We start from the raw sequence: 23,029 nt of genomic DNA on the forward strand, positions 1-23,029 counted from the left end.
TTGTAACTCAACCATTTTGCATGTTTACCTTTATTATCAATGAAGATATATCCATCAAATCGGTCTCTGAACAGAATTATATCATCAGGGTTTTTAAAATTGATGTAAGCTCTGGAGAACAGGTGAGGGTAAAGGCTGATAAAAATAAAAGATATATAGTTCACAATTTCATTTGGATCATATAGATAAGTATCATTAAACAACTGACAACTGCAATAAATGATATTGACAAATCAAAAAAAATCGAAAATTAGCAAGTCACTAGTAACACAAAAGTAAGAGATAAAAAAAACAATGATTTTGTGCAATCTGCACTATCAAGGAGTTCGCACAATTTAAATCTACAGGTTGAAATAAAAACAGAAGACTTTTCCAAGGCAAATACCAAATTTGGCAGCCCCTAACCCAAAGAATATTAACCTAATATTGTAACTATTCTATGAAAAAGGAATCACCCATTTTTAATTCGGTAAACATAATCAGTTCAAAATATTTAAAAGATATAAATAACTTAGATCACAACTGCAAATGTGTGCAGTCTTTCACAGAAAGAACATCAGTGCCAAAAAAAGTGTGCAATGCATAATAAGGTGGCTTTTGTGTTTCCATTTTGGCTTCCATTTAGGCAAAAAATCTTAAATAATTTTCAGTAAAATCTTTTAAAAATTGTAGTTACCCTTGCAATATAAGAAAATGTCATGTAGCTGCAAAAAGGTAACAACGGTCTGAAACAACAAAGTGAACTCTGTTTTTCTTTTCAAAGACACAAAAAATGTATTATATATACTGAATATATAAACTATATATTACAAATACTAATGCAGGCGAATTTTAACAACTCATCTGAAAGATGGCTTCTCCAATTATGCAGCAGTGATTTCTGTTCAATAATGAAGTATGAAATATGTTTATTATCACTCACCAAAGGAAGATATCAGGATGAGAAATATAGAGGAGGGACTTAAGAATAAGCCCTTCTGGTCCTTTGAGCCACACTACTCAGCAATCCCCTGATTCAATCCTAGCCTAATCACAGGACAATTCACAATGACCAATTAACCTACCATCCAGTATGCCTTTGGACTGTGGGAGGAAACCCACAGGGTCACGAGAAGGAAGTACGACCCTTTACAGGCAGTGGTGGGAATTGAACCCAGGTACTGTAAAGCGTTGTGCTAACCACTATGCTACGTACAGTAATTCCTATAGTATTGGATATTAAGGCTGTAAGTCTTAAAATTACATCCAAGTTGTAAAAATTATTTAGACTAGTTTTCAATGTTAACAACTTTTTAAAATAGCGACAACATTCAATACCATTTCATCCATTTTTTTCAAAGATTATAGATTGAAAAGTTACAATAACGCAGCAGCACCATTTCAATAGTTCTTAAGTGTTTCTTGTGAAATATAATTTCCTTAATGGTTAATTAATTTTAAAGAAAATAAATTCAATTTTTTTATTTTTAACAATGGAATACCTCTTGAAAAAGAGCCATATATAAAACCAAATACCACTGATGTTGCATTTACATGAACGACTTGAATTACTGAATCTTAAGTTTCATTAATTTTTGATAACTTATTTATTAACATTATACAGTTATAAATGGATCCAATACATTTCATACCTTACATCTGCAGCACAAAATTCAAAATAATCATGTGTAGGTAGTGGATGTAGTTGCTCTTCTAGCTGTGCTTTGGTTAGGTTAGGAGGTAAACGCCTAATCACCACCTACAGATAATTGAACAAAGAAATAAAGGGATTTTTCGAAGTATGGAACAAGAATATTTTTTCCATTTTAGTTTACTAATTCATTGAGGCACAAGTCATATCCAATTATTTTCTCAATCGATTCCTGGGATTTTGCTTCCATTACATTTTAAACACTGGCTTCACGTTCATGAGTTTCACATTTTGACAAGCTTTAAGAAAACAGCATTTATCAAAAATCAAACGAATTTGGGCTACACTTAATGCACAATCCAATTTTTAAGCTGATAGACATTTTATGATAAATGCTGATTATGGTATAAGACCTCTGTAACACATTAAGAGATCTTGAGGGAAGTTTCTGAACATTGTATTTGCAGACATCCCACCTCTCCCGGAAGTTCCGGGAGTCTCCTGCATTTTAATAGTGGCTCCCTGATGTCCACAAATTATATACAATATCACGGAAATCAATTTTTTTGAGAGCGAGCGAGAGAAAGCAAGAGAGAGCACGAGAGAGAGAGCGAAAGCAGCAAGCGAGAGCGCGTGAGTGAGAGAGTGAGAGCGAGCGAGAGAAAGCAAGTGAGAGCGTGTGAGCGAGAGAGCGAGCGCTTGAGAGCACGCGAGCAACCATGAGAGAGAGAGAGCGCGAGCGAGAGCGCGCCATGGCAGAGTGTTCCAAAAAAAATATAAAATGTACATCACCCCAGACTACATTAAAGTGTACCCCTGCCTAATAGGGGTCAAAATAATGACAGTGTTGCTCGCTGCACTGTTTGCAACAGTGACTTTTCTATTGCTCATGGTGGGTTAAGACTGTAAAAGATGTGTTGAGGTGTGTTTAACAGGTGTCATTCGTTCATTAGCATAGCTAATGTTATTTAAACTAGCTGGCCAGCTGCTAAGGAGCTACTCTATTGCAGACTTGCCACCTCTCCCGGAAGTCTCCCGCAAATTGATGGTGCTACCTCCTTGGAATGAGTTTTTGCAGGGTGGGATGTCTGTATTTGCATCAGAATTTCCTCCATATCCATAATATGTTGTGCTTAAAATTATATGGATTTACAGTCAAAAGCTGAAAATTTTGAATTAAGAATTTTCATTTCTCAAGCAAATAGTTAAGTGAAGCAAACATCACCAAGACAATTTTAAGTAGGGTTCCCCCCCCCGCCCCCAAAATCAGGTTAAAATAGGTGGTTTTGAGATCAAAACATAAACAAGATGCCAAAAAAAAAGGATATGGTTTTGCCAGAAAACAACATCAAATTAATGGAAACTGGTTAGAGGACTGAAAAGAGCAACTGTTGTTTTTCAGACTGCTGAGAAAGTTACCAGGGATAAGTGGCAGGAATATGTTCTCAAAAAAATTACATGAACTTCCATGCATGAGCAATAACAAAAGTTGCAAAGCTTAAGTGAGTTCAAGGATATAGAAACACCACATTGACTATATACAAGTCAATACAGGAAGATTTTTGAGGTGATTTTATTTCCCCAAATTCTAAAAAAACATATTCCAGTAAAATTATTTCATAGTAGAGGGATTTCAATACTCAAGCCCTCTTGATCCCTAAAAAAAATAGGCAGATATGCAAACCTGAAATTTTATATTTTTTCCAGAAGGGAAATAAAATACAAAGGTAAAGAGGTATGCTGAATCCAGTTAGGTCATAGTTCAGTAGGTCTACCAAAATTAAGTTGAATTGGCTCTTATCAAAAGGCAGGAACAGTAGCATTTTTTGTTTGGAAATCTCTATGTTGACTTATTGCCAATGATGACATGAAGAACCAAATTTACCCAAATGAAATGGCATTTGTTCTAAATAAATCAATCACACTAAGTGACAAATGGCAAAATTACTTCTGCAGGTATAAGTTTAAAATAAGGAATTAGTAGCTGCTAAAAAATTGGCACAAATTGGCATTTCAAAGTCTTCAAACTAATGATATAACAAGTGAGTAGAATTTAGGGGATAGAATCAGAGACGAAGGAACATACAATGACCACTAATGAAGAAAAATACAAACAACACAAAATACAATTCAGTTAAGCAAGATGGTTTTCTGTTAAAAATTATAAATATACCCATTATCAGAATCATAATTATCACATACTTAAATGTCATGAATTTTGTTATTTTGCAGCAGCACTATGCAGAGACATAAAAATTACTATAAATTACAAAATAAATAAAATAATGCAAACCAAAGGGAATAACGAGATAGTGTTTATGGCCTGTTCAGAAATCAGATAGCAGAAGGGAAGAAGCTGTTTCTGAAAGGTTGAGTATGGGTCTTCAAGCTCGGGTAGCTCCTCACAGATGGTAGTAATGAGAAGAGGGCATGTTCCAGATGGTGAAAGTCCTTAGTGGTACAAGCTGCCTTCTTGAGGCACTGCTTCTCGAACATGTCCTTGATGGCGGGAAGGGTTGTGCTTGTGATAGAGCTGGCTGAGGCAATAATCCTCTTAGCCTCTTGCAATCTTGCACATTGTAGCCTCCATCCAACCCTATGATGCAACCAGTCAAAGTGATTTCCACTGTACATTTAGAGTGTTTGCTAGAATCTTTGGTGACATACCAAATTTCCTCAAACTCCTAATGAAGTTGAGCTGCTGCCATGTCTTCTTCATGATTGCATCAATGTGTTTGGCCTAAAATAGATTTTCTGAGATGTAGACACCCAGGAACTTAAAGCTACTCATCCTTTCCATGACTAAGCCCTCACTGAGGACTGATATGTATTCTCCCAATTTCCACTTCTTGTCCATTATCAATTCTTTGGTCTTGCTGACATCAACTGTGAGGTTGTTATTGCAAACTATCTCACTCCTCTTAGGCCACTTTGTTGGGATTCTACCAACAACAGTGGTGTCACTGATGAAGGAAGGAAGGAATGAATGAACGAATAAATAAATAAATAAATAAGTGTGTGTGCGTTTTAGCTGTGCTTGGCTATGCAGTCTTCAGTGTAGAGAGTCGAGCAGTGGGCTAACAAGCAACCTTGAGGTGTGCCTGTGTTAATTGTCAGCAACAAAATATTATTATCCAATCACTTTGACTATGGTCTCCAGATAAGGAAATCAAGGGTCCAGCTGCAGGGGTGCAGGGGTGCAGGGGAAGACACTGAAGCCCAGGTTTTGAAGCTTGGTGATTGATACTGAGAGGATGAGGGTACTGAACAGTATTATAACCATCAGGAAAAGGCCATCTGATTTGTCCAGCCAAACCAACACAATTGTGTACTTCATGCGTCATAATAAGGTTTCTTCCCCCTTCCACTACCCTAAGATATCTCCTGGAAAGGTTGAAAAGTATATACTTTTTTTTGTTAAGTACAATATTTCCTATACTGAACGTACCATTTAGCCAGAAGAGTTCTAAAACAGATCATCTTCCCTGATAAAAATTAATTAAATCAAAGAATGTAAACATAGAAACATAGAAAATAGGTGCAGGAGTAGGCCATTTGGCCCTTCGAGCCTGCACCGCCATTTATTATGATCATGGCTGATCATCCAACTCAGAACCCCGCCCCAGCCTTCCCTCCATACCCCCTGATCCCCGTAGCCACAAGGGCCATATCTAACTCCCTCTTAAATATAGCCAATGAACTGGCCTCAACTGTTTCCTGTGGCAGAGAATTCCACAGATTCACCACTCTCTGTGTGAAGAAGTTTTTCCTAATCTCAGTCCTAAAAGGCTTCCCCTTTATCCTTAAACTGTGACCCCTTGTTCTGGACTTCCCCAACATTGGGAACAATCTTCCTGCATCTAGCCTGTCCAATCCCTTTAGGATTTTATACGTTTCAATCAGATCCCCCCTCAATCTTCTAAATTTCAACGAGTACAAGCCCAGTTCATCCAGTCTTTCTTCATATGAAAGTCCTGCCATCCCAGGAATCAATCTGGTGAACCTTCTTTGTACTCCCTCTATGGCAAGGATGTCTTTCTTCAGATTAGGGGACCAAAACTGCACACAATACTCCAGGTGTGGTCTCACCAAGGCCTTGTACAACTGCAGTAGTACCTCCCTGCTCCTGTACTCGAATCCTCTCGCTATAAATGCCAGCATACCATTCGCCTTTTTCACCGCCTGCTGTACCTACATGCCCACTTTCAATGACTGGTGTATAATGACACCCAGGTCTCGTTGCACCTCCCCTTTTCCTAATCGGCCACCATTCAGATAATAATCTGTTTTCCTATTTTTGACACCAAAGTGGATAACTTCACATTTATCCACATTAAATTGCATCTGCCATGAATTTGCCCACTCACCCAACCTATCCAAGTCACTCTGCATCCTCTTAGCATCCTCCTCACAGCGAACACTGCCACCTAGCTTCGTGTCATCCGCAAACTTGGAGATGCTGCATTTAATTCCCTCATCCAAGTCATTAATATATATTGTAAACAACTGGGGTCCCAGCACTGAGCCTTGTGGTACCCCACTAGTCACCGCCTGCCATTCTGAAAAGGTCCCGTTTATTCCCACTCTTTGCTTCCTGTCTGCTAACCAATTCTCCATCCACATCAATACCTTACCCCCAATACAGTGTGCTTTAAGTTTGCACACTAATTTTCTGTGTGGGACCTTGTCAAAAGCCTTTTGAAAATCCAAATATACCACATCCACTGGTTCTCCCCTATCCACTCTACTGGTTACATCCTCAAAAAATTCTATGAGATTCGTCAGACATGATTTTCCTTTCACAAATCCATGCTGACTTTGTCTGATGATTTCACCACTTTCCAAATGTGCTGTTATCACATCTTTGATAACTGACTCCAGCAGTTTCCCTACCACCGACGTTAGGCTAACCGGTCTATAATTCCCCGGTTTCTCTCTCCCTCCTTTTTAAAAAAGTGGGGTTACATTAGCCACCCTCCAATCCTCAGGAACTAGTCCAGAATCTAATGAGTTTTGAAAAATTATCACTAATGCATCCACTATTTCTTGGGCTACTTCCTTAAGCACTCTAGGATGCAGACCATCTGGCCCTGGGGATTTATCTGCCTTCAATCCCTTCAATTTACCTAACACCACTTCCCTACTAACATGTATTTCACTCAGTTCCTCCATCTCACTGGACCCTCTGTCCCCTACTATTTCCGGAAGATTATTTATGTCCTCAGTGCAGACAGAACCAAAGTAGTTATTCAATTGGTCTGCCATGTCCTTGCTCCCCATAATCAATTCACCTGTTTCTGTCTGTAGGGGACCTACATTTGTCTTTACCAGTCTTTTCCTTTTTACATATCTATAAAAGCTTTTACAGTCAGTTTTTATGTTCCCTGCCAGTTTTCTCTCATAATCTTTTTTCCCCTTCCTAATTAAGCCCTTTGTCCTCCTCTGCTGAACTCTGAATTTCTCCCAGTCATCATGTGAGCCACTTTCTCTGGCTAATTTGTATGCTTCTTCTTTGGAATTGATACTATCCCTAATTTCTCTTGTCAGCCACGGGTGCACTACCTTCCTTGATTTATTCTTTTGCCAACTGGGATGAACAATTGTTGTAGTTCATCCATGCAACCTTTAAATGCTTGCCATTGCATATCCACCGTCAATCCTTTAAGTGTCATTTGCCAGTCTATCTTAGCTAATTCACGTCTCGTACCCTCAAAGTTACCCCTCTTTAAGTTCAGAACCTTTGTTTCTGAATTAACCATGTCACTCTCCATCTTAATGAAGAATTCCACCATATTATGGTCACTCTTACCCAAGGGGCCTCTCACGACAAGATTGCTAATTAACCCTTCCTCGTTGCTCAAAACCCAGTCCAGAATAGCCTGCTCTCTACAAATGCCTAAAAACAGTAATATAGTAATTTCCACAAAATGCTGGAGGATCTCAGCAGGCCAGGCAGTAGCTGTGGCAAAGAGTAAACAGTCAGTGTTTTGGGCCGAGACCCTTCATTGGGTCTGGAAAGAAAGGAGAAGTCAGAGTAAGAAGGTGGAGGGGGTAGGACAGGAAAAAGTACAAGATAGTAGGAGAGAGGGAGGAGTGGAGAAAAGAGCCAAGAAGATGACTGGTGAAAGGGGTAAAGGGCTAGAGAAGGGAGAATTTGATAGGAGTGGATAGAAGACCATGGAAGAAAAGGATGGAGGAGGAGCATCAGAGGGAGTTAATGAGCATGTAAGGAAATAAGGTGAGAGAAGGAAAGGAGGTGGGCAATTACCAGATGCTGGAATCAATTATAAAAGATGAAATAGCGGCATATTTGGATAACAGTGGCAGGATAGGTCCGAGTCAGCATGGATTTATGAAGGGGAAATCATACTTGACCAATCTTCTGGAATTTTTTGAGAATGTAACTATGAAATGGACATAGGAAAGGCAATGGACGTAGTGTACCTGGACTTTCAGAAAGTCTTTGATAAGGTCCCACATAGGAGGTTAGTGGGCAAAATCAGAGCAAATGGTATTGGGGGTAGGGTACTGACATGGATAGAAAACTGGTTGGCAGACAGGAAACAAAGAGTAGGGATTAATGGGTCCTTTTCAGAATGGCAGGCGGTGACCAGTGGGGTACCGCAAGGCTCGGTGCTGGGACCGCAGCTATTTACAATATACATTAATGATTTAGATGAAGGGATTAAAAGTAACATTAGCAAATTTGCCGATGACACAAAGCTGGGTGGCAGTGTGAAATGTGAGGAGGATGTTATGAGAATACAAGGTGAATTGGACAGTTTGGGTGAGTGGGCAGATGCATGGCAGATGCAGTTTAATGTGGATAAATGTGAGGTTATCCACTTTGGTGGTAAGAACAGGAAGGCAGATTACTATCTGAACTGTGTCAAGTTAGGAAAAGGGGAAGTACAACGAGATCCAGGTGTCCTTGTTCATCAGTCACTGAAAGTAAACGTAGGTACAGCAGGCAGTGAAGAAAGCTAATGGCATGTTGGCCTTCATAACAAGGGGAGCTGAGTATAGGAGCAAAGAGGTCCTTCTGCAGTTGTACAGGGCCCTGGTGAGACCACACCTGGTGTATTGTGTACAGTTTTGGTTTCCAAGTTTGAGGAAGGACATTCTAGCTATTGAGGGAGTGCAGCATAGGTTCACGAGGTTAATTCCCAGGATGGCAGGACTGTCATATGTTGAAAGATTGGAGCGACTGAGGTTGTATACACTGGAATTTAGAAGGATGAGAGGGGATCTGATTGAAACATATAAGATTATTAAGGGATTGGATACGCTAGAGGCAGGAAACATGTTTCCAATGTTGGGCGAGTCCAGAACCAAAGGCCATAGTTTAAGAATAAGGGGTAAACAATTTAGAACGGAGTTGAGGAAAAACTTTTTCACACAAAGGGTTGTGGTTCTGTGGAATGCTCTGCCTCAGAAGGCAGTGGAGGCCAATTCTCTGGATTCTTTCAAGAAAGAGTTAGATAGAGCTCTTAAAGATAGCGGAGTGAAGGGATATGGGGAGAAGGCAGGAAAAGGGTACTGATTGTGGATGATCAGCCATGATCACAGTGAATGGCGGTGCTGGCTCGAAGGGCTGAATGGCCTACTCCTGCACCTATTGTCTATTGTCTATTAAGTTCAAAAAATTGATGTTCATGCCATCAAGTTGGAGGCTACCCACACACAATATAAGGAGTTGCTCCTCCAACCTGGGTGTGGCCTCATCGCAGCAGTAGAGGAGGCTATGGACTGACATGTTGGAATGGGAATGGGAAATAGAAATGAAATGGGTGGCTACCCAGAGATCCCTATCTCTTTCACCAATCAACTTCCCAGCTCTTTACTTCATCCCCTCCCCCTCTCCCTGTTTTACCTATCACCTACCACCTTGTACTTCTTCATTCCCTCTCCCCACCTTCTTACTCTGACTTTTCCTCTTTCGTTCCAGTCTTGATGAAAGGTCTCTGCCCGAAACATCGACTGTACTCTTTCCCATTGCTGCTGCCCGGCCTGCTGAGTTCCTCAACATTTTGTGTATGTTGCTTTGGATTTCCGGCATCTGCAAATTTTATAGTGGTTGGAATATAGTAATTCCATTCAACTTTCATGCTTGTTCCATCAATCAGATAATTGAGCCCTACCTCAAATTCATTAACCCTTCTTTGCAGCATATAGGTCTTTTCTAAAAAGAACACTTCCCTCTCTGTTTAAAATATCCACAGCCTTTACAACAGAATCCAGAGTGTTACAACTCAAATGAAAATGGGTTTGCCCACAAACTACATAGATCAAATTTTAAGATTGCCTTCATGTTTTTGATTCCTCCATTTGAAGAAATAATTTTAAGCAAAAATTTACCGTCATCACTATAACATTAAGCATCACAAATTCGTTAGCAATTCAATGTCAGAGGCATCAGCGGCAGCAGAAAGCAGGTAGATCACCACCAAACACAGAGAATTATTTCTTCTTATGTGGGTTTTTTCCCTTAAAAACAGTACCCAGTTTGCAGGTGTGGGAAGCTTCAGAGGGATCGGCAGCAGCAGAAGGCAGGCAGAGCACCACCAAACACAGTGAGATCTTTCTCCTTGCTTGGAGGTTTTTCTTATTTTTAAGCCATAAAAGAGAAATAGGATCAAGTGGAGCGGCCATTGTCGGAATGGGGGCTAGAGTCAAAGTGGGAACTTAGAGGCTTTGACAAGAAGCGGCTGAGGCCAAAGAAACAGGCAAGGTAGGTAGGTTTTCCCTTTTGTTATTGCTGATTTGGTCTACGTTGCCATAGTACAGTGCAAGCAGATGGTGGAATGATTATCCTGTAGGATGTAGGAATTCATGGAAACTGATGGTCTTTCTGATGACTACACCTGCGGGAGTGCAGCCAACTCCAGCTTCTGAAAGTCCGCATTAAGCAGCTGGAGCTGGATGAATTAAGGATCATCAGGGTGGCAGAGCAATTGATAGATAAGAATTCTGAGCAGGTGGTTACACCCAGAGAGCAAAATTCAGGGAGTAGATGGGATGAACACCAAGATGTACATGGAGAAAGAAGTCAGTGCAGGGTCCACCTGTGGCCATTCCTCAGCAACAGGTATACTGAGGGGGTTGACCTATCTGGGCAAGGCAGCAGCAGCCAGACCAATAGCACTATGGTCGGCTCTGAGCCTCAGAAGGGTAGGGTGAAGTCAGGTGGAGAAATAGTCATAAGGGACTTGATAGTTAGGGGGACAGCTAGGTGATTCTGGTGGCAGCAAAACAGCCACCAGGATAGTGTGTTGCGTCCCGTGTGCTGGGGTCCAGGATGTCTCTGAGTGATTGTAGAATATTATTAAGGGGGAGGGTAAGCACCTCTTCAAGGTGGTAATCTCTGGATTACTCCCGGTGCAATGAGCTAGGGAAGGTCAGAACAGGAAGATAGCGCACACAAATGAGTGGCTGAGGAGATGATGTCAGGGGCAGGGTTTCAAGTGCTTGGATCACTGGAACCTTTTCTGGGGAAGGACTAACCTGTAGAAGTGGGACGGGTTGCACCTGAACTGGAGGGGAACCAATATCCTGAGGGGGAGGTTTGCGAATGCTCTTGGGGAGGGTTTAAACTAGATTTCCATGGGGGTAGGAACCAAAGTGAAGAAGCAGAAGATGGGGCGGTTGGTGCACAAGTAGAGACAGCTTGTAAGGAGCTTGTGAGGAAGGATAGGCAGATGATAGAGCAAAGATGCACTTAGCCAGATGGTTTGAGATGTGTCTATTTTAATGCAAGGAGTATCATAAATAAGGCAGACGAACTTAAGAGTGTGGATCAATACGTGGAACTATGATGCTGTGGCCATTACAGAGACTTGGATGTCTCAGGGACCAGAATGGCTGCTGAGTGTGCCGGGCTTTAGATGTTTCAAAAGGGACAGGGACGGAAGCACAAGAGGTGGGGTGTGGCATTGCTAATTAGGGTTAGTATCACGGCTGCAGAAAAGGAGGAAGTCATGGAAGGATTGTCTATTGACTCGGTGTTGGTAGAAGTCAGAAACAGGAAGGGCCAATAACTCTACTGTGTGTTTTTTTATAGACCCTCCCCTCCAATAGTAGCAGAGATATCAAGGAGCAGATAGGGAGACAGATTCTGGATTGGTGCAATAATAATAGGGTTGTTGTGATGGGTGATTTTAACTTTCCTAATATTCTCTGGCATCTCCTTAGATCAAGGGGTTTGGATGGGGTGGAATATGTTAGGTGTGTTCAGGAAAGTTTCCTGACACAACATGTAGATAAGCCAACCGGAGGAGAGGCTGTACTTGATCTGGTATGGGGAAATGAACCTGGTCAGATGTCAGATCTCTCAGTGAGAGAGCATTTTGGAGGTAACAATCACAATTCTATCTCCTTACCATAGCGCTGGAGAAGGACAGGAATAGACAATTTGGGAAAACATTTAATTGGGATGGGGGAAATATGATGCTATTAGGCAGAAACTTCGAAGCATAAATTGGGAGCAGATATTCTCAACGAAAAGCATGGCAGAAATGTGGCAAATGTTCACAGAACATTTGCATGGCGTTCTGCATAGGTATGTTCCATTGAGGCAGGGAAAGGATGGTAGTGTAAAAGAACCATGGTGTACAAAGAATGTAAAAGAACCATTATGTAAAAGAATTTAGAAAATCTAGTTAAGAAGAAAAGCTTATGAAAGGTTCAAGAAGATAGGTACTGTTAGAGCTCTAGAAAATTTCAGGGTTGCTGGGAAGGAGCTTAAGAATGAAATTAGGAGAGCTAGAAGGGGCCATGAAAAGGCCTTGGCAGGCAGGATTAAGGAAAATCTCAAGGCATTCTACAATTTTGTGAAGAGCAAGAGGATGAGCTGTGTGAGAACAGGACCATTCAGGTGCAGTAGTGGAAATGTTTTCATGGAGTTGGAGGAGGTAGCAGAGGTACTTAATAAATACTTTGCTTCAGTATTCACCAGTGAAAAGGACCTTGGCAATTAAGGGTATGATTTACAGTGGACTGAAATGCTTGAGCATATAGACACTAAGAAAGCAGATGCACTGGATCTTTGCATCATCATTTGGGAAAGGAGAAGTACCAGAGGATTGGAGGGTTGCAAATGTTGTTCCCTTGTTCAAGAAAAGGACTAGAGATAACCCAGGAAATTATAGACCAGTGTGTCTTACTTCAGAGGTAGGCAAGTGGTTGGAGAAGATCCTGAGAGGCAGGATTTATGAGCATTTGGAGAGACATAATCTGATTAGGGATAATCAGCATGGCTTTGTCAAGGGCAGATCATGCTGTACAAGCATGATTGAATACCTTGAGGATGTAACAAAACACATTAATGAAGGTAGAGCAGTGGATGTAGTGTATATGGATTTCAGTAAGGCATTTGATAAGGTTCCCCATGTAAGGTTCATTCAGAAAGTAACGAGGCATGGGATCCAGGGAGACTTTGCTTTGTAGATCCCGACAACACACATCAAAGTTGCTGGTGAACGCAGCAGGCCAGGCAACATCTCTAGGAAGAGGTACAGTCGACGTTTCAGGCCGAGACCCTTCGTCAGGACTAGACGCGGTCCTGACGAAGGGTCTCGGCCTGAAACGTAGAGATGCTGCCTGGCCTGCTGCGTTCACCAGCAACTTTGATGTGTGTTGCTTGAATTTCCAGTATCTGCAGAATTCCTGTTGTTTTTGTAGATCCCGAATTGGCTTGCCCACAGAAGGCAAAGGGTGGTTGTAAATGGTTCTGCATGGAGGTTGGCTAACAGTGGTGTTCAGCAGGGATCTGTTCTGGGACTTCTTCTCTTTGTGATTTTTGTAAATGATCTGGATGAGGAAGCAGAAGAGTGGGTTAGTAAGTTTGCTGATGACACAAAAGTTGGGGGTGTTGTGGATACTATGGAGGGTTGTCAGAGGTTACAGCAGGATATGGATAGGATGCAGAACTGGGCCGAGAAGTGGCAGATGGAGTTCAACCCAGATAAATGTGAAGTGGTTCATTTTGGTAGGTCAAATTTGAAGACAGAGTATAATATTAATGGTAAGACTCTTGGCAGTGTGGAGGATCACAGAGATCTTGGGGTTTGTGTCCATAGTACACTCAAAGCTGCTGCTCAGGTTGACAGTGTTGTTAAGAAGGCATATGGTGTGTTGGCCTTCATCAACCACGGGATTGAGTTCAAGAGCCGTGGGGTAATGTTACAGCTATGTAAGAACTTAGTTAGATCCCACTTGGAATACTATGCTCAGTTCTGGTCACCTCACTACAGGAAGGATGTGGATACTATAGAGAGAGAGTGTAGAGGAGATTTACAGTTGCCTGGATTGGAGAGCATGCCTTATGAGAATAGGTTGAGTGAACTTGGTCTTTTCTACTTCGAGCGGCAGAGGATGAGAGATGGCCTGATAGAAGTGTATAAGATGATGAGAGGCATTGATGATGTTATAGCCAGAGGCTTTTTCCCCAGGGCTGAAATGGTTAACACAAGGGGGCATAGGTTTAAGGTGCTTGGAAGTAGGTACAGTGGAGGTGTCAGAGGTAAGTTTTTCCACACAGAGAGTGGTGGGTGCGTGGAAAGGAATATCTAGCAGTTAAGTGCCGTCCTTTTTACCTACCACGGGAGTTCTCTGGGTCATTCTGGTAGCAGTATACATTCTACCTCAGGCCAATGTCAAGCAGGCTTTAGATCATCTGAGCAATGGGATCAACATGCACGAAACAGCGCACCCTAACACCTTCATCATCATTTTGGGAGATTTCAACTAGACCAGTTTGAAAAAAATCACTAAGCAATTACCATCAACAGATCACTTGCAATACCATAGGAAACAACACACTGGACCATTGCTACGCCACCATCAGGAATGCCTACCGTGCTATTCCATGCCCTCACTTTGGGAAGTCTGATCACCTGGCTGTACTTCTACTCCCTGAGTACAGGCAAAGACCGAAGACTGCAGCATCAGTAGGAAGGACTAAGAAGGTATGTACAAGGGAAACACAGGAGCACCTACAGGACTGCTTTGAATCTCTGAATACAGGATTGAATTCAGGGATTCATTTTCGAACCTGGATGAGTATGCTGCAGTCATTACCAACTTCATTAAAACCTGTGTGGATGAGTGTGTGCCTACAAAGATTTACTATACATTCCCAAGCCAAAAGCTGTGGATGAACCAGGAGGTACATCATCTCCTGAAGGCTACACCTGTGTTATTCAAGTATGGTGACCCAGGCCTGTACCAGAAAACCAGGTATGATTTGCGGAGGGCTATTTCAAAGGCAAAGAGAATTTCAAACGAGCTTAGAGGTGACATTGGATGCATGGCAATTCTGGCAGGGTTTGCAAGACATTACTCCCTACAAAGCAAAACCCAATAGCATGAACGTCGGCAATGCTTTACTGCCAGATGAACTCAATGCCTTTTATGCCCACTTTGAAAGGGAGAACACAACTACATCTGTGAAGATCCCTGCTGCACCTGATGACCCTGTGATCTCTGTCTCTGAGGCCGATATTAGGCTGTCTTCAAAGAGAGTGAACCCTTGCAAGGCAGAAGGTCCCGATGGAGTACCTGGAAAGGCTCTGAAAACCTGTGCCATCCAACAAGCGGGAGTATTTAATGACATTTTCAACCTCTCACTGATGTGAACGTTAGTTCCCACTTGCTTCAAAAAGGCAACAATTATACCAGTGCCTAAGAAGAATAATGTGGGCTGCCTTAATGACTAACGCCTGGTAGTACTCACATCGACAGTGATGAAATGCTTTGTGAATTTGGTCATAACTAGACTGAACTCCTGCCTCAGCAAGGACCTGGACCCATTGCAATTTGCCTATCATCACAATATGTCAACAGCAGACGCAATCTCTGTGGCTCTTCACATGGCGTTAGACCACCTCGACAACACAAATGCCTACGTCAGGATGCTGTTCATCGACTATAGCTCAGCATTTAATACCATCATTCCCACAATCCTGATTGAGAAGTTGCAGAACCTGGGCCTTTGTACCTCCCTCTGCAATTGTATTCTTGACTTCCTAACCAGGGTTGGTGATAACATATCCTCCTCGCTGACAATTAACACTGGTGTACCTCAGGGGTGTGTGCTTAGCCCACTGCTCTACTCTCTATATACACATGACTGTGTGGCTAGGCATAGCTCACCTACCATCTAAAAATTTGTTGATGATACAACCTTTTTGGTAGAATCTCAGGTGGTGACGAGAGGGCATACAGGAGTGAGAACTAGTGGAGTGGTGCCACAGCAACAGACTGGCACTCAACATCAGTAAGAAGAAAGAGCTAATTGTGGACTTCAGGAAGGGTAAGATGAAGGAACTAAATCTCATAGAGGGATCAGAAGTGGAGAAAGTGAGCAATTAGTTTCAAGTTCCTGGGTGTCAAGATCTCTGAGGATCTAACCTGGTTCCAATATATTGATGTAGTGATAAAGAAGGCAAGACAGTGGTTATACTTCATTAGGAGTTTGAAGAGATTTGGCATGTCAACAAATACACTCAAAACTTCTATGGATGTACCATGGAGAGCATTCTGACAGGTTACATCACTGTCTGGTATGGGGGCAGGGCGGGGGGGGGGGTGGGGGGCTGCTACTGCACATTTCCAAAAGAAGCTGCTGAGGGTTGTAAATTTAGTCAGCTTCATCTTGGGTACTAGCCTACCAAGTACCCAGGACATTTTCAGCGAGCGGTGTCTCTAAAGGCAGCGTCCATTATTAAAGGCCTCCAGCACCCAAGGCATGCCCTTTTCTCACTGTCACTATCAGGCAGGAGGTACAGAAGTCTGAAGGCACACATTCAGCGATTCAGGAACAACTTCTTCCCCTCTGCCATCCAATTCCTAAATGGGCATTAAATCCTTGGACACGACCTCAACCTTTTTAAAATATACAGTATTTCTGTTTTTTGCATGTTTTAAAATCTATTCAATATACATATACTGTAATTGATTTACTTTTTATTTTTTTTTGTTCTCTTCTATATTATGTATTGTATGGAACTGCTGCTGCTAAGTTAACAAATTTCACGTCACATGCAGTGACAAAAATCCTGATTCTGATTCGGAATGCACTGCCAACGCCTCAGATACAATAGGGTCTTTTTAAGAGATTCTTAGGTAGGTACATGGAGCTTAGAAAAATAGAGGGCTATGCAGTAGGGAAATTCTAGGCAGTTTCTGGAGTAGATTACGTGGTTGCACAACATTGTAGGCCGAAGGGCCTGTAATGTGCTGTAGATTTCTATATTCCAATGCAAGTCCAAGTCCTTTAAATAACTTGAATATCTTCAACAAAAGTACTTAGAAAAATTCTAAATACTTCAATAATATGGTCCAATACAAGTTCTATTTTAATTTATGCATAAGTGAGTTCAGTGTAAGTTTTCAATTCTGTTGGTATTACTCTTATATTGAAAGCAATAAAAGTGCTGAAAGGATTCACTGTTTAAAAAAAATCATAAAAATATACCTGCAGAAACGAAAACTTAAAATCTCCTAGAGATCAATACACAAATTAATTTTATCCTAATAAAATTCTTAAACTATTAGGAAATGATTGCCCAAATTAGAAATTAAACATAATTTAGTGCATTAATGAACAAAACATACAAGTATGTCAGATTTGCAGATCATGTGCAGATGGCAGGGGTAATTGCAGACATTTTTAACCTCTCCCAGCTTCAGTCTGTAGCTCCCACCTGCTTAAAGAAGACCACTATCATCCCAGCACCTGGGGAAAAGAAGGTAACAACTACCATGCAGTGGCTCCGGCATCGACTACCATTGCGTGCTTCAAGGGGCTGGCCTTGACACCCAATAACACCAGCCTTCCAGCCAAGCTCAGCAATTGGATTCTTGACTCCCTAACCAACAGCAAGGATAGGCAGCAACACCTCCGCCACGATTATTCAAAATACTAATACTCCACAGGTTGTGGCCTCGTCCCTTTTCTACTGCCTGTACACCCATGACCGTGTGGGCCAGATTCTGCTCGAACTCCAGCTTGGAGATACCACCGAAGGAGATGAGGAGTTTAGTAAAAAGGGTGTCAGGTGTCATGCAAACAACTTTTCCCTTCATGCCAGCAAAACAAAACAGATCTTTGAAACCAGACTCCCTGCTATGTACTGTACTCGGTCTGTATTTCTAATTGCCTCAGTAAAGCAGGCAGACCCCGCCCATCCCAGACATTCTCTCTTCTCCTCTCTTCTCTTGGGCAGAAGATACAAAAGTCTGAAAACATGTGCCACTAGGCCTAAGGGCAGCCACTATCCCGTTCTTATAATATTGAATGGTTCCTCAGTAGGATAAAATTATCTCTTGACCTCGCCATCTGCAGCATTAGGACCTTGAACCTTATTATTTATCTACATTTTCTCTGTAGCTGTTACACTTTATTCTGCATAGTTATTGTTTTATCTTGTTCTACCTCAATGCACTGTGTAATAGTTAGATCTGTACGAAGTATGGAAGACAAGCTTTTCATTGTATCTCTGTACATATAATAATAAATCAATTCCATTTCAAGCGGCTGATATACAGTACTATGTTTAAAAATATTCAGCTGTTCTGGAGAAATACAATTAATGCCTTAAATTGGTTGACCACATTGGTTACAACTACTTTCCTTCCCCGCACACAATTACTGTAGAGCTGTCACTGGCTTTCCAATTTATGTGCTTACAAAGAAATCGTGCCATATTAAAAACGTGTCTAGTTTACAGCGAATTGATAGATGTATTGGGCTAATTAAAAACGTGCAAAACATTTACACCATTAGTGGGATTTCTTTTAAATCACCGATGTATTATTTTAAATTAACTTACGTTAAATTACATTTTCCGTAATGACTGACATACTAACGAAATTACTGCAGTGAGATACCCAAGTCATGGGATTCGTTGTGTATTCTCCCCTTTTTTCCCTCCCGCTTTCCTACAGCAAATTATTACCACAACTGATTCAAAGGACAATCAAGAGCCGTCTCCTGTCTTGTAAGCATAAATTTGATAAGAGAATGCAGCAGGCTGCCCACGATCGGTTTACAATGTACGTTTTCTCAGGGAGTCGTTGGAAAATTTCTGTACCAGCATTGTCAAGTGCGTGGATGCTCTCATTAAAAAGAGAGAGCGGCTGTCAACCAGCAATTGGGGACCCGAAGCAGCAGGAGAGCCCGGAGCCAGGGCTGACAGTTGCACCACGTGCTGTCCTTACGGCTCGGATTGGTTCGCCAGCTGTCAATCATCGCAAGCGTTCGCTTCATTCGTCTGACCGTTTTAACTCTCGCGTCACCATGGAGACCCCGTAACGCTCTCGACAAAAGAAACGATTCGCTAGAGATTTTTTTTAAAAGTCAGGTATCACTAACCCTACCTTGGTGAGCACCTCCTTTTTCTCATCCTTTTCTTTCCGCTTCTCGCCTTCCTCTCTATCTCGGAACTGGATCTCCACTCGCCGCTCTCGTCCCTTGTTCTCCTTCTCCTCTTTCATTCCGCAGACGCGCCTCTCGCCTTCTTGGCGATGGAAGCACCACCTATCGCGAGAATATCGCGCACTCGGGAGCCCTCCGCTTCGCTGCCGCTCTCCCATTGGTTGCCCCCGACGACTTGATGCCACAAACTGGATGACAGTCAGTGCGTGATGAGACCCAGGTGACGGTCTCAGTGACCAGCTCACGCACTGACATTGCCGCGAACCACGTCTAGTGACTTTGTGTATTGATTTCAATCGAAATTCGAGCTTGGGATTCCATGGAAACATTTTGTGGGTCCGCCCGGTGTTCTGTCAGTCCACTTTCGTGAACAGCCCCTGCTCAGAAACAACAAAAAACTGATTTTGTAGAAAGGAGAGATGATTTCTTCAAAACGACGCTCAGACGAGGATCGAAAATCGTCGAACTAGATTTGCCACGCTCTATCTCTAAATAAAAAATTTAGGAAATACAGTAGAGTTCTGAGAATGAGGACAGGTGCAGAAACGAGATCCCTAATGACTAGTGAGAAAGAGGGTAATAGTTTGGTGTAATAAAAATACCGAAAAGTGTATATTAATTATTGTCGAGAAAGTAGATACTGGGGTGTGAAGATGTATCTTTATGAACGCTACGTTCATTAGGAATAAGATATCAAAACTGGATTGGTGTGCAGTTAGATAATTCTCATATCGGGAGGGTGTTGGGAACTTAATTGAATAGCGAGGATGGAAGAAAATTTAACATTCAAGGTATAAAGTGTTTATGGAAAGGGGGAAACAAAAATGTAGCATGATTTCATCACTATAAATTGGTTTGTATGATTTTCTGCTCTGAATTGGTAAACGACATTACTTGTTTGGAAAAAAAAGGAACGCTGTAGAATGATCTATTTTGATGGCTTGATTATCAGTAAAAACCTTGCATCTTTTTCAAAAAAAAATTGAGGTTCGGTACCATCTTAGAATATTGAGCACATAATTTGATCTGAGAGTGAAAATCACGAGCCTCAGTCAAGATTATGGTTAAAATCTCACTTTGGACGTCTGAACAAGTAACCTAGTGCATATTAAGATAGTTTTTCCCATTGCTGGATGGCCTATCTTTAAGATGAGAAATCAATCTGCCTTCATCTGTATCAGGTAGACTTAGGGATAACAGGATATCCCTCAACTCCTAACTCCACACAAATAGCACCAGGGGTCAGGATCAAATCTGTGTTGCTGAACCCATGAAGCAGCAGCTCTATGTTTTCATTTCAATGGAAAACAGTGAAATTACTTTTTTTTCCTTCAACAGAATTTGATTTGACTTTCAGATCAAAACATAGTATTCTGTAAACTTGACTGGGTATTATGCACAAATATGAAGTTGAGCAGATAATGTATTTTCCTGATCACATACATACCTGACCACCTTGTCCCCTGTAGTGTAGAAAATTGTTGAAGATTCCCATATCTTTGAGTCTTGAACACCATGATTTTGTGGCAGGCAGCAAAACAATTGTTGACATACTATGTAGGGATGAATTGTTACAGCTGTTTGGTCCTTAACCTCAAAGTATCTCCAAACCAAGAAATATCAACCTCTGGAAAACCACTCAATATTCCCCTTGCATCCCAAAAAGATTTTTCTCACAAATGCATTGTCTCTTATTCTTCAGTTAGCTTCTCGACTATTTCCAATACTTAGTTTGACTCATATTCATTATTGAGGGAATATCCAGATGAATTATCTTTTGTAAGTCTAGGCACAATAGATGTGATGACTTTTCATAATTTTTTAAAAACTGATTTCCTCAAAAAAAATCAAGGAGGTTGATTAAGTATGGGATTAATCAAGTCTGAATCCATGTTGATTAATACTTACTAGGTTAATTTTTTTACAGTTACAGTACTCATTTTTCCTCCCAAATTATACCATTAGTTTACACAGAATCAAGAATACATCTCTAACTCCCTGTGGATGTAATTTCAAAAGATTTTCTGGTGCACACAATGAAAATCTATCAGGATTGTGGAGCAGAGAACAATGAGGTAACTATAGAATCTATCTTGCTACTGTTGTCGAGAGATGAATTTTGTCACAAAGAAAATTTCCGTGCTTTTCTGCAATTCAGAATCAGGTTTAATATCACCGGCATGAAATTTGTTGTTTTGTGGCATCCAGTACATTGCAACGCATGATTATAAAAACTATAAATTACAATAAGTATATAAAAAAAGAAAACTAAATTAAATTCGTGCAAAAAGAGGGGAAAATAGAGGTGGTGTTCTTTGGTTCATTATCCATTCTAAATCTGATGGCAGATGGGGAGAAGGTGTTTTTGGAATGTTGAGAGTGTGTCTTCAGGGTCCTGTATCTTCTCCTTGATGGTAGCAATGAAAAGTGGGCAGGTCTTGGGTGACAGGGGTCCTTAATGATGGATGCCATCTTTTTGAGCCATTGGCCTTTGAAGGTATCCTGGATGCTAATGTGATGATAGTTACTCCATTTAATTCGTATTAATGGTATTTCTTAAAGTCCACCTTCTGATGTCTTGTGGAATAGTTTTACATGTTGATTGCATCAGGAAATATACCTACTGCAAAATTTATTCAAAAATAACAAATATGTGCAAGATATAGTAAGGATACACAGACTCTTAGAATCAACAGTACAGAATTAAATGAATAAATAATGATACCTAAGATTGTCAATGATAGATTTGTTTAATTGGGAAAATGGGTCACAGTTGAAATTTCATGCAGCAATCTTGATGTACTACATTTTTGGGTCAGTGAAAGCTGCTGTATAAATTCAAGTAAAGGGTTATAATAAGAGCATAGATAACAAACGAGAAAATCTGCAGATGCTGGAAATCCAAGCAACACACAGAAAATGCTAGAGGCAGCATCTATGGAAAAAAGCTTCATGGTCACGGTAGTCTTTCTCAGGGTAAACTCAAGTGTCCCGTATTTGACTGCTACTTTTTTCCCTTATTTGGGAGTGAGAAAGTTGGCAACCCCTAGACCAGGGTCCTATATAGCTGCAACATTACCTCTCGGCTCTTAAACTCAATCCCACGATTTATGAAGGCCAATGCACCGTATGCCTTCACAGAGTCAACCTGCGTAGCAGCTTTGTGTGTCCTATGGACTCAGACCCCAAGATCCCTCTGATCCTCCACATTGCCAAGAGTCTTACCATTAATCATATTTGACCTACCAAAATGAACCACCTCACACTTATCTGGGTTAAGCTCCATCTGCCACTTCGCAGCCCAGTTTTGCATCCTATCAATATCCTGTTGTAACCTCTGACAGCCCTCCACACTGTCCACAACACCCCCAACCTTTGTGTCATCAACAAATTTACTAACCCATCCCTCCACTTCCTCATCCAGGTCACATAAAAATCACAAAGAGTAGGGGTCCCAGAACAGATCCCTTAGGCACACCACTGGTCACCGGCCTCCAAGCAGAATATGACCCATCTACAACCACTCTTTGCCTTCTGTGGGCAAGCCAGTTCTGGATCCACAAAGCAATCCACAAAGTACAGATAACACTAGACAACAATTTTCTTCTAAAGTGTTGCTTTCTCAGATTTTTTTATTATGATAGACTGCTTGAAGCTGAACACAAGTATAATTTCAGAATACTTGTATTGCATACGAGTTTAGAGAATCAAGAAATTAAATTTTATCGAATATAATGTGTTTAATTGTATAACAGTGTGACACTTTGCAATAGTTCAACTTAGCTAAAAATGTTCTGTTGATGATTTTCATTTGTACTCAGTGTGCGAGGCTTCTCGCTTAAGTGTCCAACAATAATTAGCCAGCATTGATGGATTCCAGTTGCCCTGATATCATTTCTCCATGACTGTAATGTCCCGGTGAAACCTTTCACTATGCTTGTCATTGACAGTGCCGTGATTTG

General features: G+C 41.2%; 1 protein-coding gene across 4 annotated transcripts in view; it reads right to left on the bottom strand.

Moving 5' to 3' along the window:
• The window catches only part of upf3a (UPF3A regulator of nonsense mediated mRNA decay), a 57,149-nt gene extending 37,942 nt beyond the window's left edge, over positions 1 to 19,207 (bottom strand). For all 4 annotated transcript variants that reach the window (XM_063054074.1, XM_063054075.1, XM_063054073.1 and 1 more), the window contains exons 1-3: positions 19,010 to 19,207; positions 1,632 to 1,738; positions 29 to 135 (exon numbers count right to left, since the gene is read on the bottom strand). In XM_063054074.1, the coding sequence (XP_062910144.1) occupies positions 29 to 135; positions 1,632 to 1,738; positions 19,010 to 19,126 (331 nt within the window). In that variant the 5' untranslated portion in view covers positions 19,127 to 19,207. The remainder of the gene's footprint in view (positions 1 to 28; positions 136 to 1,631; positions 1,739 to 19,009) is intronic.
• Positions 19,208 to 23,029: the final 3,822 nt, after the last annotated feature.

The sequence above is a fragment of the Mobula hypostoma genome, chromosome 7 (assembly GCF_963921235.1).
Source record: "Mobula hypostoma chromosome 7, sMobHyp1.1, whole genome shotgun sequence".
Taxonomy (NCBI): domain Eukaryota; kingdom Metazoa; phylum Chordata; class Chondrichthyes; order Myliobatiformes; family Myliobatidae; genus Mobula; species Mobula hypostoma.